The 14,255-nt window shown below is 40.1% G+C and overlaps 1 protein-coding gene across 2 annotated transcripts in view; it reads right to left on the bottom strand.

Moving 5' to 3' along the window:
- The window catches only part of RYR3 (ryanodine receptor 3), a 753,100-nt gene that overhangs the window by 150,690 nt on the left and 588,155 nt on the right, over positions 1-14,255 (bottom strand). For both annotated transcript variants that reach the window (XM_006883055.1, XM_006883056.1), the window contains exons 46-48: positions 11,147-11,267; positions 7,081-7,250; positions 3,309-3,529 (exon numbers count right to left, since the gene is read on the bottom strand). In XM_006883055.1, the coding sequence (XP_006883117.1) occupies positions 3,309-3,529; positions 7,081-7,250; positions 11,147-11,267 (512 nt within the window). The remainder of the gene's footprint in view (positions 1-3,308; positions 3,530-7,080; positions 7,251-11,146; positions 11,268-14,255) is intronic.

Here is a 14,255-nt window from a genome sequence, read left to right as displayed (position 1 = left end):
TGATGCTGGAGAAGAGTATTGAATGTACCATGGGCTACCAAGAAAACAAACAGATTCATCCTGGAGAGGGTTAAACCAGGCTGCTCCTTGGAGACAAGGATTCTGGGGCTTCGTCTGACATACTTTGGACATGTTTTAAGGAGGGACCGGTCCTTGGAGAGGGACATCATGCTTGGGAGGGTGGAGGGATGGCGCAAGAGGGGAAGACCCTCTTTGGATTGATTCAGTGACTGGAGTAATCGGGATGGGTACGTCCGAGGCAGTGGACAGAGCAGGGTTTAGGGCTGTTGTACGTAGGGTCGCTATGAGTCACAAGTGGCTTGATGGCACATAACAAAAACAACAACACATTTTGAGACAGAAAGAGGAGAGCTAAAAATCATGTATCTAGTTTGATTGCTAAAACTTCAAAAAAATATAGAGGAGCTTACAGACTTGTTCAGAAGAAAAGTGTATACAAATACATGCACAGTTCCATATGGAAGCTCAGTTATGAACCCCCTGAATTCTTTCCATACCTAGCTGAGAAGGCAAGGAGGGAAAGCTAATAACTGTGTGATTAAGTTATAGAATTTGGGGAGAAAGTCCTGGAGGCATCTACTAGGATGATAGACTTGAATGGAGATAAAAACCAAAATTCAGTCGGCTTTACAATTGTTTTTTTGTTTTTGGTGTTTGTGTTTTTTTTACTCCCAGAAACTGGCCTTGTGATAGTAAGAAAGTGTTGGTCAAAATATACAGCATGTCAATAATCTTGTAATTTAATTATAAAAGTATTCAATTTTACATTGTTGCCCAGTAATTTAGTAATATCATCGGAAAGGGATTAACATGAATAAAGGAAGCCTCTCAAAGTACTACTGTCTGACTTAAACATCAGAACTCTTCAGTATCAATTTGTGTTCTCTCCTCAGAGCTCCTATTTCTAAGACAACAAGATATGAGCTCCCAAAATTATACTAACATGACTGTCAAGTATACTTTGGCTGACGTGAAATTCAAATTTTCCCCTGATCTGATTTCTTTCATAATCTTTGCAGCTAGGATCCGTCTCAACAACAGGGCTTTATTACCAAAGAGCTCATACCAGGATACAGAGTACTTTCATCGACTTAATTCCTTAGATAAATTCTGATCTAGCAAAAGGTAAAACAAGATCTGCAGCTGCTATCAATACAGTTGCTAGGCAATTACAGAATCAATTTAGGTACAAAATATTTCTCCTTTTTGTGCGAACTTATTCTCCACCCCCCATAACCCCCACCCCAGTCACCATTCAGAAGAAAAATAGAGGCCCATATAAACAAGAACAGGGCCAATTATCCTTCCTTTCAAAGTAGCAGAGTCAACACTAAGTGCCCTTCTAATTCTTAGCAGACTATGTTTACCAAGTGTTGCCTCTCTTTCTGATCAAAAGCATCGTAATTAGTTTATTTCTCTGTCCTTTATTATATCATAAAATAGATGAAGCAGCTGTAGTTCTGGGATATATACCTATAGCTTTAAGAATCTGTAGGTAAATCACATAGGTTCCAAAAGACTTCAAGCGTTTTGTTGTTTGTTTTTGCTTTTCACGTAAAAGCTATACATGCAGCATGTGAAGGTGACTGTGCTGAAGAATTCATTGTGAGGAGTGGTTGGTTCAAAATGAGGGCAAATTTATTTAAACGCAAGGGGCATTATCTGTAAGGATGTTGGGAAAGGGACGCAGACAAGATTACCTGCAGTTTAGTTTATAGGATTTGACTTCCGCAGGGGGTTTCAGGGTGAAAATCCCTTCTGGGGGTCCAGAGTAGGAGTTTCTCCTACCCTCCAGGCTCCATCCCTGATCCCAGGCAAACAGTACTTTGCAAGGAGATTTTCTTTCTTTGGATACAGTTTGCCCCCTAAAGTACCTGAAGCTTGCGGGCCTTAGAAAGAAAGCGGTAAATACAAGCTAATTTTAAGAAAGTATTTAAAATGCAGGACCAATGCTATGTTTGAAGTGTGAGACTGGTTTTAAGCTTAATGTTAAAAAAAGACCTGATGAGACAGTTGTCCCCAACCCTGGTGCATATTCATGTCTTGGGGGACTAGGAAACTCAAGCCACTTAGCAAAGAATAAGGTCCAAATGAACTAAAGATTCTAAGGGGGAAGCTGCTGACCCTCTCTCTGGGACAGCCCAAAGAAGGCTTCTCAACCCCAGCCACACACTGGAATCACCTGGAGAATTTTTTTTTTTTAAAAAGACTTAGGCCTAGGTCTCACTGTTTAAGCTTTTGATTTTTTTTTTTGGGGGGGGGGTGCAGCCTAGGCACTGAGATATGTTACAATCTTCCTAGTTATTCTTAAATTCAGCTGAGGTGGTCTTGATCCTTGTAGCTGTGACCTGCTCCTTGAAAAAGACTTCCCTCTTTGAGCCTGTTAGACTTGATCTAATTTCCTGAGACCCCAAAGCTTTTAGGCTAGCATTACCCTTGTCCTACCTTTATCACAGTAGGCACTGATTCCCATCAAAATGATGGAAACTACTATTCTTATTTCCCCATTGTGACAAGGACTCTTAGGAAGACTAGAGATGGGGTGCTCGTGGTTACGTTCTTTAGATTCTGAACAGAATCTCATTTAGAGGCAGAAAATTCTGCTCCTGGCTTCCTCTCAAAATGTTGTTGTTGTTGTTATGTGCTGTCGAGTTGCTTGCGACTCATAGCAACCCTATGTACAACAGCCTTAAACTCTGCTCTGTCCTGTGCCAATTGCACTGTTTCTGACACTCCCATCCTGATTACCCCAGTCCTGAATCAATCCACCTCATAGAGGGCCTTCCCCTCCTGCACTGTCCCTCCACCCTCCCAAGCATGATGTCCTTCTCCAAGGACCAGTCTCTCCTCACATGTCCAAAGTATGTTAGACGGAGCCTCAGAATCGTTGCCTTCAAGGAACCACCCGGTTTAACCCTTTCCAGGATGATTCTGTTTGTTTTCCTAGAAGTCCATGGTACTCTCAATACTCTTCTCCGGTACAATCTCTCAGAATACTAACTTTTAATTAGAATACTTCAGACCAGAAAAAAGTCCTGGTCTCTCATCTCTTCAGGGTGAAAATAATTTTAAGCTTGAGGTCTCCCTCCTCCCATTCCAACAGTAAAAAACAAGGTTGTAAAAGAAAGGCCAGCTGTGAAATACAGAGCTCCAATACATCCCAAAAAGCAATTTTGGTGGATGGCGGGTATACAGCTAAGGCCTAGAACCTTCCTCATAGTAAATTCCTCAGGTTTTAGATTATACAAATTAAAGCATATATAGAAAGCATAGGAAGGAGGACTTACTTGCAAACAGCAAGCAAACATTCTTCTATGGTGTCCCTCTGTGCTTTGGTGAGAGAGCGTCCCTTGGAAAGCCTGTATATTGTTTGGAGTGTAGAATCAATCAGAGACGTACAGTGTTCTGTCCCAGCGAACAGAGGGGCACATCTTGTGAGGAGAGGAAGCACAGCAGAACATATATACCTATTTAATGCAAGTGCAGACTCTGTGGTGCTTAGGGAAACCTAGAGAAAGGGGGTTGTGACACTGGTTAATTTCCTTGAAGCCCCGACAAATTTACCCTTCCCACCAGCTCCCGTGGAACAGGGCAGGGGAACATGCACTTTTTAATTGATGCTGTACGGCATTCAGAGCAGGAAAGGACAATTTTGTACCCTGTTAGAAGATCTACTTTTCTTGGATGTTTTAAATTTTCGAAATCCATGTTAAAGGGAAAAACCAAATAAGCATACCCATGAATGAAAAACAACAACAACCAAAAACCCAAAACAAAGGCTAGAAGTCTGGCTTAACTCATCCCAAACAAGGCTAAAATAATCTATTCCTTTTAAAAAAGAATTCTGAACCTGAATTAAAATCAACTGGTGACCATCTAGGTCAGAATCCCCAATGTTTTTGAAGTTCAAATGCCAGGGTACAACACTGATATTGTTCTTTGCTTTCATTCCTTACTTTATGGGGCCCTTTCATGATTTTATTGTTGTTGTTAGGTGCTATCAAGTCTATAGTAACTCTTCAGACCCTTAGAATGAGCGTCCTGCCTTATTCTTCGGCATGCTCATGGTCTCTGCCACGCTCAAGCTTACTGTGGCTTCTTGTAGATGGTCTTCCTCCCTATCTCTGAACCTCTCTCTTTTCCAGCATGCTGTCTTCTTCCAAAGGCTGACTCCTCCTGCAGACATGCCCACAGCATGTGAAGTTCCACCACTTTATCATGTGACTTTAAAGATTAATAAATTCATAATGGTTACAGGTCAAGTAATCTCACTAATTCATTGGTTTCGTAATAGATTCATACAGAAAGAAAACGGAACTCTGGCTCCCTTATCAGCTAATTTCCATGCACTGTGAGCAACTCTCAGTGGGATAAAGGGTATGAGAGTGAACACATCTCTAGAGGAAACCAAAATATGTACTGGGGAAAATACAAAAGGAACAGAAAGACCCATGACCATCTGTAAATCTTCTATGTAATTCTTGTTCATAGTACTTTCTTAATTTATACCGACTGAATCCAAGAGTTATTTAGTGACACTAAGTATAGCTAAGGGAGCTCTAGTGGCCTAGTGGTAAGAACATGTGCTTCAATCCCAGATACACACGGTTCAAATCCGCCAGCTGCTCCACGGGAGAAGGATGGGCAATCTCTTCCCCTTTGATTAACTGTTTCTGAAAATCCTCTGGAGGGTCAGCTATAGGTTGGTTCTGGCTAAACAGTACTCAACAACAACAACAACAACAAAACTAAAGCAGGCTTACAATTTGAAAATGACAGAATTTCAAAAGAAACCCTGAGATCCACAGAGATTAAATAATATTACTTCCTGTGATTATCATAGCCCTTATATGTGTAACTCCTTTCTTGTCACATCTAACATGATAATTTTCTTTGTGAATGGTCCCTATTTCTAGGTGTTCTTGCTCATACTCAGAAGTTTGTTCTTGCTCATACTCAGAAGTTTGTCTTCTAGAATGCCCATCATCCTGCCAGAAGAAATGGTTAATCTCACATCTATCACTTTAGAAGAGAGTGTTAAAATGAGGAAGAACAAAGTTTGGATTCTAGTGTATTAGAAGTGTTCAAAAGAGAAAGTATGAATGTCTATTTCTAAGGAATGGAAACTACATAACGACCCTATGTATAACAGCTCTGAATAGAACTTTTCTTTCTTCCCAGTAGATGTTATCTGGACCAGTATGTGGCTTACATACCAGATAGAAGAAGCCCAGGTGGCCCAGTGTTAAGAAGCTGCACTGCAACCCAAAGGTATGCAGTTTGAATCCACCAGCTTCTCTGAAGAAGGATGGACAATCTCCTCCCAGTAATTAATTGCCTCTGAAAACCCGATGACAGATCGGCTACAAGCCAGTGCTGACTTGATGGCACACAACAACAGAATAGCATTTGCTATTTATTTGCTCAATAGAAAAATGAAATACTTTGAATAGGAATATTTTCAAAGAGAAGAGTATACTGGGGGTGGAGGGGTGGACAGGGAGAAAAGTACAACAACGAACTAATGGAAATCCGAAGTCTCTGTAAATTTTCATTAAAATTAATAATAAAAAAGGGGAAAAAATCCCAAACCAATAGATTTTATAGAAAAAAAATATAGAAAAGCTCAGAGCAAAAGCAGTGGTAACAACATTGTTTTAATTATCAAAATTATCACAGAGCCCTAACACCTTCATATTCTTTCTCATTCCTGTGTCACATACAGAAATGGTGTTGGCATTCAGGTTGGGGCTTACAGCACTTTATGGGATATACATAGATAGACAGCTGTGCCACCGAGTTGAAACTGACTCATAGCTGACTCCGCAGTGGGTTACAGGAGGTGACTGCCCATCCTTTTCTCATGGACCAACTGGTGGATTTGAACTATATGCCTTTAAGATTGCAGTATAGCTTCTTTCCACTCGGTGTGGGTGTGTCCCGTTAAGTTCTAGTCCATTCCAGTTAAACTACTGGCCCCCTGACACTCATCACAGGCTTAGACTTCTATCTCAGTTGGACAGCAGGTAGTGTGTTTGAGAAACCTTCGAACTGATTTTAGAAGCTACACGTCTGGGTCTTGAAAAATTACCTTGAAATGGGTCAGATGTTTCTGAACATAAGCTGATCTTGTTGGCTTTCTCTCCTTGGACCTGGGATTTCCGGGACATTATCTTGCTGCTTACTCCTGATGCGGGGCATGTGACATTGATGCTTTTGGGTTTTCCTATCAGCTGGTGCTGGATTACTGCCATAACTCATTCTTGCTTTTCAAATTTATATATGCCCTTGATCTTTTAGATACTCAGTTTTGCCATGTCTCTGACTTCACTCCTCCCTTTCCTGATGAACAGTACGTGAAATGTAAAGAATTAAGAGTGGAAGTAGTCTTTTCAGCCTACAGTGCTGCTAGTGAACCTTCGTCATAGTAGTGGTCAATACAACTGTGCGGATGGGAAGAATGCTACTTGTAACATGTCTCAAGGCAGAGGACACCTCCCAACAAAGAATTCTCTTTCATTATATCAATATGGATCTGATTAAAATTGCATAAGAAGAGACTGCCCATCCTTTTCCTGCACTACAAAGAATTAATCTAGCCCCAAATGCAACAGTTGAAAAATTGTAAAAGAATATCTTCAATATCTGAAGTCAGATATACTTACACTAGAGTCTATTTTCTAATAAGTAAATTTTTTTCCCTTTTAGGCACCACTTTTCCACCAGACCTTAACACCAGCACCTATATATGGTAACTAGAAACTGAATCACAGCTGACCCTCTAGCGGGTTTTCAGAGGCTCTATACTTCATGGAAGGAAAAATTCCCATCCTTCTCTTCAAGAGCATCGAGGGGAATGAGCCACTTGTCTTTGAAGTGGCAGCAAACGTCTTATCCGTTAAGCCACTAAAGCTCTTTACTAATAAGTAATAGAAAAATAGTTGAGTTGGTTCAACTCAGGTGAACCCATGTTTGTCTCAGTAGAATGTGTTTAAATACAATCATGTTACTAATTTGACAATGACAGGGAAACGATTTTTACTTATTTTAGCGACTTACTGTGTCTAGAGAGGCAGAGGCTCGTAAGTCAGGTAAGAATCCAACCTCCAGCAAGTGGAGCAGGAAAGTCTGGTCCTTAATACCATAGACGCGGTCCAAAAACAGCACCATGGGGGCCTTGTGGTCAGGGCAGAAGCTGGCTGCCATGTCTGGCTCACTGACTGACCCATCTGAAAGACACAGACACAAAAAATCATGTCCTGTCTTCTGTCACCATAATCTCCAAAGGCAATAAAATCTTGTCCATCTATGGTTTGTTCTATAGAGCTCCACAAGGATATTTAGAAACAATGCAATGCTTCTAGGCCAACTTTATACTAATGTGCAGAAGTCAAATGTCAAAATTTTGCCTTCAAATTGTGGTGCTGGAGAAGAGTCTTGAAGATACCATGGACTGCCAAGAAAACAAATAGCTCTGTCTTGGAGAGGGTAAAACCAAGTCTCTCTTTGGAGGCTGGGATTTTGAAGCTCTGCCTCACTTACTTTGGGCACAGGGCCAGGAGAGACTGGTCCTTGGAGAAGGACATCATGCTCGGAAGGGTGGATGGACAGAGCAGGAGGGGGAGACCCTGGATAAGATGAGTTGATACAGTAACTGTGGCAGTGGGGTTTGGTGTTTCAGAGTTAGTCAGGCTGGCTCAGGACAGGGAACATTTCAGAGCTACTGTACATAGGGTCGCTATACATTGCAGGTGACTCAATGGCACATAACAACAATAACATACTATGACAGTTTGGAAGCAGGAGTGGCACCCACTTCCTAAATAACTTGCCTCTGGAAACTCTATGAACTTTGATAAATGTTGATAGTTGTAAAGGGGCTTCAGGACTTTTGTTCATAGGGTCGCTATGAGTCATGCTCAACTCAAAGGCAATCAGCAACAACAATAATAGTCACTAAATATGCCAGCTATCAAAAATTAAAATTATAATTTATAGGTTGTTGTTAGGTGCCATTGAGTTGAGTACAACTCACAGTGTTCCTACAAACAACAGATATGAACCCTGTGCCATCCTTATCATCCCTGACACACTTGAACTCATTGCAGCAGTCACTGTGTCCATCCATCAGACTGCGGTCTTCCCCTCTTTCTCTGACATTCTACCTTTCCAAGCCTGATCTCCACCTCCAAGGAACAGCCTCTCGTAACAACATGCCCAGAGTATGTGAGACAAAGCTTCACCATCTTTGCCTCCAAGGAACACTCTGAGTGCACCCTCTCCAACACATCTGTTCTTTTAGTAGTTCATGAGATCGATTTAGTACTTTTCTCTAACACCTCAGCTCATCCTTATTCATTGTTCAGCTCTCCGATGCATAGCAAGTGACTGAAAAGACCAAGGCCTGAATCACACATATCTAGTCTGCAAATTACCATCAATGCTCCTCATTTGGGGAGATCCTTGATAGAGGACTTCCCCAATGTAATACATCTCCCGCTCTCCTGGCTGTTCATACCAAGGGTGCTGAAGTTTATCCAAGAAAGATCAAGTTGTTGACAATTCCAGTCCTTTCCTCATATATCATGTTGTCTATCAGTCTATCCACGAGAATTTTTTCTCTCTCAGTGTTGAGATGTAATCCATACTGAAGGCTGTAGTGTTTCATCTTCTGTAGCAAGTTCTTCAAGATAGGTAGTAAGTACTAAAACTCATCGTTTTGGAATTAATCTACCATCTTACATCACTGCTGAATCAGAACCAATTCATAGTTGTCCCTTCTGTATGATTTTGGGAGCCCATAAATTGAAAAGGTGGCAATTGCCTATGTTGTTCCCGGAGAGATGCTGGTCAATCCAAACCCCCTGAGAGGTTCCACTTGTGGACTGCAGTGCCAGTCCCTCTGGGCCACATCTCCAGAGCTCCCTCTTAACTTACTATACTTATAATAAACAATTCTCTGGAGGTGGCTTACATCTATTGTCTGTGTGTTCTGGAAATATAACTCAATGCTATGTGCACATTTTTTCCACCTGTATGTTCAGCAACATTACATTAGAAGTTTGAAATAGGCCACAGGGGGAGCATTAACACCCAGAAGTAGTGAAAAGCTAAGAAGTAGAGATTAATTTATTATCTTTTTTGATTGACAAGAAAGTAAGGGAGGAAATATAATGCAGTTTTAACTTTAAGGTGTGCTTTGTCTGTTCCCATTATGAATAGCAAAGTAACTTTTGAAGACTACTATCTGATTCAGATGAAACTTCAATCAGAGCACTCAAGAATCTTATTTTAATGCAGAGGTGTAAAGATAAAGTGGGGAATACGCTGAATAAAATAAAACTATTAAAAACTATTTAGATTGGAGGGGGAAAACCACACACAAAATTTTGTGAGAGAATAAAATAGACAAAAATACCATATCCTTTCAGTCACTGCTGTTTTCCTCTTCTTTTTTCTCCTCCGAGTTTATCCCCTCCTTCAAGTTTGTTATTTATTAAAAAAAAATAGGCAAAATAAAAGCCCTAAAACATTTTATGTTGTTTTTGTTGTGTACCACTGAGTCAGAACTGACCGATAGCTGACTTTCCAGCATGTTTTCAGAGGAACTAATCACATGGGAGGAGAATGCACATCCTTCTCCTCTAGAGCAGCTGGCAGATTTGAACCACCTGCCTTTGCAGCACAGATTCTTAACCACTAGGCCACCCGAGGAATACTTACACAGGACACTTGAAAAATGTGGACTTCAAAAGATAGCCCAAGAGCCACAAAAATAAAGTGTCACTAGCTCAAAACTGAACTTGGCAATTATAGACATAATAGTCAATGTCTGGAGCTGGCAGAGCAAGGAGGTGAGGGGACTCGCCAGATTGGAAGTGCATGCCTCTCCCCTCTTAGGCACCAGGGGGAGCTAGATCTGAATCCTGAGACAGAATGACTGACAAACTCGATGTTCTGAGAACATTGTATTTTGCTTGAAAATAGGTGTGAGAAACATTTCTCTTTTTCAACAATTATTTTCTTTAAGGAGAACAGCATCTGTAACAGCCAATATGCCTTATGAAGTTTTAAAAGTGTGATGTGGTCCAACTTCATTTTCCAAAGTTACCTGATTCCAAATCTCTAATGAATTTGTGTGTGTATGTATGGTAGCATGTGTGTGAATATGTATATTTCCTAAAAAAATCCCCCATACAACTTTAGTTTGAGAAGACAATCTAACTACGCACTTGTTCCAATTACTCCATCTGCTTGAATAGTACGCCTCAAAGAAAATGAATGCTTTGTGTACAGTACAAGTGCTATAAAGTGAATACTGATTGATGCCAGCTGTCACATGTCAGTTGTTGGTGCTGTTGAGTCGCACTGACTCACAGTGACACCATGAGTATCAGGAGAAGCCTAGCCTGCTCTCGTGCCACCCTCACTATCTCCAATGTGCTTACGCCCACTGGTGCACTCACTATGCCAATCTCACTGAGGGGCTTCCTCTCCTCACTGACTTTCCAGCCTTTCCCAGCATGATGTCCTTCTCCAAGGACTGAGCCTCCTTATATCATGCCCAAAGCACATGCGACAGTCTCACCATCCTTCCACCTAAAAAGCACCCTTGGCTGTATTTCTTTGTTCTGTGAGCAGCCCATAGTATGTTCAGTATTCTTTCCTGACACCACAATTCAAAGATATCAATTCTTTTTTGGTTGTCTTTATTCATTGTTACATCTAGAACAGGAGAAATAGCTCTTGAAGTCCTTGCCATAAGATGAAGAAAGCCTAGGTCAGTCCTATCCATCTGTTTCCCCAGCAGTCTACATATTCTTGGGAACACAGAAGCAAAGAAAAAGAAAGGTCTTGGTGAGAGCTATGGATGTATCCTATTCTACCAGCCTCTTTCCAGAGGGTTAATGCCTTAGAGGGGAGAGAGGAATGCACTATCTGAATCTGTTGGGCACAGGATACAGTAGTCTTGACAAAAGGGAGTACAGTGAAGAATAGTAAGCAGAGAGGACAGAATTTTCATCACCAGATAAAGAGGAAGACATTGCCCTGTACAACTTGCTCCAGAAAGAAGAGTCTGGAAGGGATGCTGTGTGGGAGAGCCAGCTTGGAGCTGCTCTGTTACCTTTGTTCAGTGAGGGCAGTTTCAAGGGGATGCTAATGATCCCAACCAAGTCTTCTGTGGGGACCAGAGAGCGTAGGATTGACCTGATCCGGATAGCTTCCCCTTTTCCTGTTTGGATAAGCTGTAATACAAGGTTAGAGAATAAATTTCATTAAAATTAATTAAACTTTAAAAATGAAAAAAAAGATTAGATACATAAACTTCATTGTTCTCTATCTCGTCTCCAAAAGTCTGGCAGTCAAATGGTTCTCTCTCTCTCTTTTTTTTTTTTTGTTGGTGTTATATGCCACTGAGTCAGAATCAACTCATAGTTGACCCTCCAGAAGGTTTTCAGGGGCTGTAAATCGCAGGGGAGGAAACTGTCCATCTTTCTTCCATGGAGCAGCCAGTGATTTCAAACAGTGTGATGTCAAGTGGGCAGCACAGCGTCTTACCACTAGGCCACTAAGGGTAGACAACCTCTCGTCCTTCCCTGATTGCTCTAGACATTTGTGGCCACAGGAAAGAGAAGTGCTTCCTTTGGATTTTCTAGAAGCAGCACTACGGAGGGTATAAATCCAAGAAAGTAACCTGAATGCTTTGCTATTTGAAAGGGTCATACAGCAATGACATCAAGGCTTAACAGTAAATGTGTAGTCTGTTGGTGGCATCTCAGTGTGATAGTAATACTGGGAACTCTCAATGGCTGTGACAGGGAAGACAAAAATCTCAGACTCTAGAATTGTAGAAATGACCTGTGACTTCAATCTCCTAGAAGTCTGATAATGGTTGAAGCTGCGACTGGGTGAATGAGATGGAGAGGACACTACAGAGAATTTGCATGTGCTAGTGGGTTATCCCATAGTATAAGTGAATATTTAATATACAAAGTCATAAGAGGCTAATAAGCATTTTTCAGGCACAAATTCTCCTACATGTGTGGTCCCTAAAGTAGTTGCACCACACGCATTTCCAGGCATAGGCACTCAGGAGGGAACTGTCATGTGTCATAAACTCTAAGGGAACCAGATGGTGGGCTAGAATAGAGAGCTCAGTGTCCTCAGGAAAGGAGAAAGCCTATCTACCACCTTGGCTGCCATTTCTTATTCCTTTGGGTAGAGTGAAGGTGGCCAGTAATGATCATATCCCCTCATCTCCCCCCTCACAGAGCAGAGGCCCAAGGGAGCGGTCCCAAGAAAGGAGATGTACATGTAAAATGTTAGAAGATGGAAACAGTAAGGAAGAAAGAAACTCTCTTCCCAAGACAGAGCTTGGATGGATTGGCTATCCAATCCTGTCTAGCTTCCTAAAAATAAGTGACTTCTGAAGTGGGGTTAGGTGTTCAAGGCAATAGCATTTAGACACACTGGAATCCCTCACCCTTCCATGACACAAGGCTGCGAACACCTCATGTTTTCTCAGGCTCCCACGAAAGATTTCTTTACCTATTTAAAGGCATCTGGAAAGGTGAGGCCATTTAACTTACCTCATCAATATCTAGACTTACTTCTGTCTATATGATTTCTATCCTAGATTCTCTTGTCTTAGACTAGGTTTCCTAAATACTTGTGAAAGAACAGCAAAGAAGCTAGACTGTGTGGGAGTCAGAGGAGAGGATGACATAATAACAAAAAGGCAAGAGTAAAAGCATTGATGGAATGTTTTTTAAAACTGCAGGCCATGACTCTTTAGTGGATTATAAAACCAATTTAGTAGTTCATCAGCATTTAAAAAACATCGATTAATATAGAACAGAAATATTTTAATTAATTACCTGTAGTAAGGGTAAGTTTTGTGCCTGGAAAATGTGTATACTAAATGACAATATAAACTCCTTACATTTTAATTAAAAAAAGATAAAAGCTTAAGAGCTACTATTTTAAATGAATCATTTTCATTAGCATTAAAAAAATACAGGTCACTCATGTTACTTGGTGAAGCTCAAGTACACAATTTCATTAATACCATCATTCAGATTGGACGTAATCTGTATTGCATATGTTTTTCAAATAATCTGAATGTCATGTGCACCATAAAAAGAGAAAGGCACTTAAGCTCTGGATGAGAAAAATCAAACCACCATTTAATTTTTTTAGTTTTTTTTCCATCTTTTTAAAACTGTTCTACTAGTTTATTTACAAAATGAAAATATATTGCTTTCAAGAACAAATTCTTTCCATTTCTCACACCCATTTTAAAGAATTATTATTAATGGAAATACAGTATAGTACAGAAATAATAAAAGATTCAAAGCAATCTCTAATTGTTAGCTACAATTCTAATTAGAGCTAAATTCTTTGTATAATATAAATTGACAAGCTGATTCTAAAATCCATGCGGAATTTCAACAGTCTGTAATAGCAAGAATGAGTCTGAAAAGGATGAATAAAATAGAATGACTTACTTTCCCAACTGAAAAAAGTTATTACAAAGATACTATAATTATGACAGGTATTGGTACAAGAATAGACATACAAATCACTGGAATATGACTGAGGGTCTAGAAATAAACCCAAACATTTTTGGTCAATCAATATTACACAAGGATGCCAAGGCCTTTTAATAGGGTAAGAGTAATCTTTTTGACAAGTAAATCTCCACATGTAAATGAAAGAAGTTGGAACATTACCTTACACAAAATATTCACAATGGATCAAAGATATTCTATAAGAATGAAAACTATAGAAATCTTTGAATAAAGCATGAGTAAATCTTCTTTACCTTGAAACAGTCAAATAATTTTTAGATAGGACACTGAAAGTATAATCAACAAAAGGAAAAAGTTGATAAATTAGATTTCATAAAAATGGAAAAAAATTTGTTCTCAAAGGATACTATTACGAAAATGAAAAGGTAATTCAAAGAATAGAAGATATTTGCAAATCATGTTTGCTAAGGTATTTATATTCAGAATGTATAAAGAACTCTTTCCACTTAATAACCAGACAACGATCTACTTTTAAAAATAAGTAAAGGATCACAATAGATATTTATACAAGGAGCACATATAAGTTGTTGTTATGTGCCGTCTAGTCGTTTGCGACTCATAGCGACCCTATGTACAACAGCCCTAAACCGTGCTGTATCCTGTGCCAATCTCATTGCCTCTGACACACCCATCCCAATTACC

Source organism: Elephantulus edwardii, unplaced genomic scaffold (genome assembly GCF_000299155.1).
Source record: "Elephantulus edwardii isolate Elephantulus edwardi_28Jun2011 unplaced genomic scaffold, EleEdw1.0 scaffold00026, whole genome shotgun sequence".
NCBI classification, from domain to species: domain Eukaryota; kingdom Metazoa; phylum Chordata; class Mammalia; order Macroscelidea; family Macroscelididae; genus Elephantulus; species Elephantulus edwardii.
Note: the sequence above shows the minus strand (reverse complement) of the source record. Positions and strands in the feature narration are given on the sequence as shown.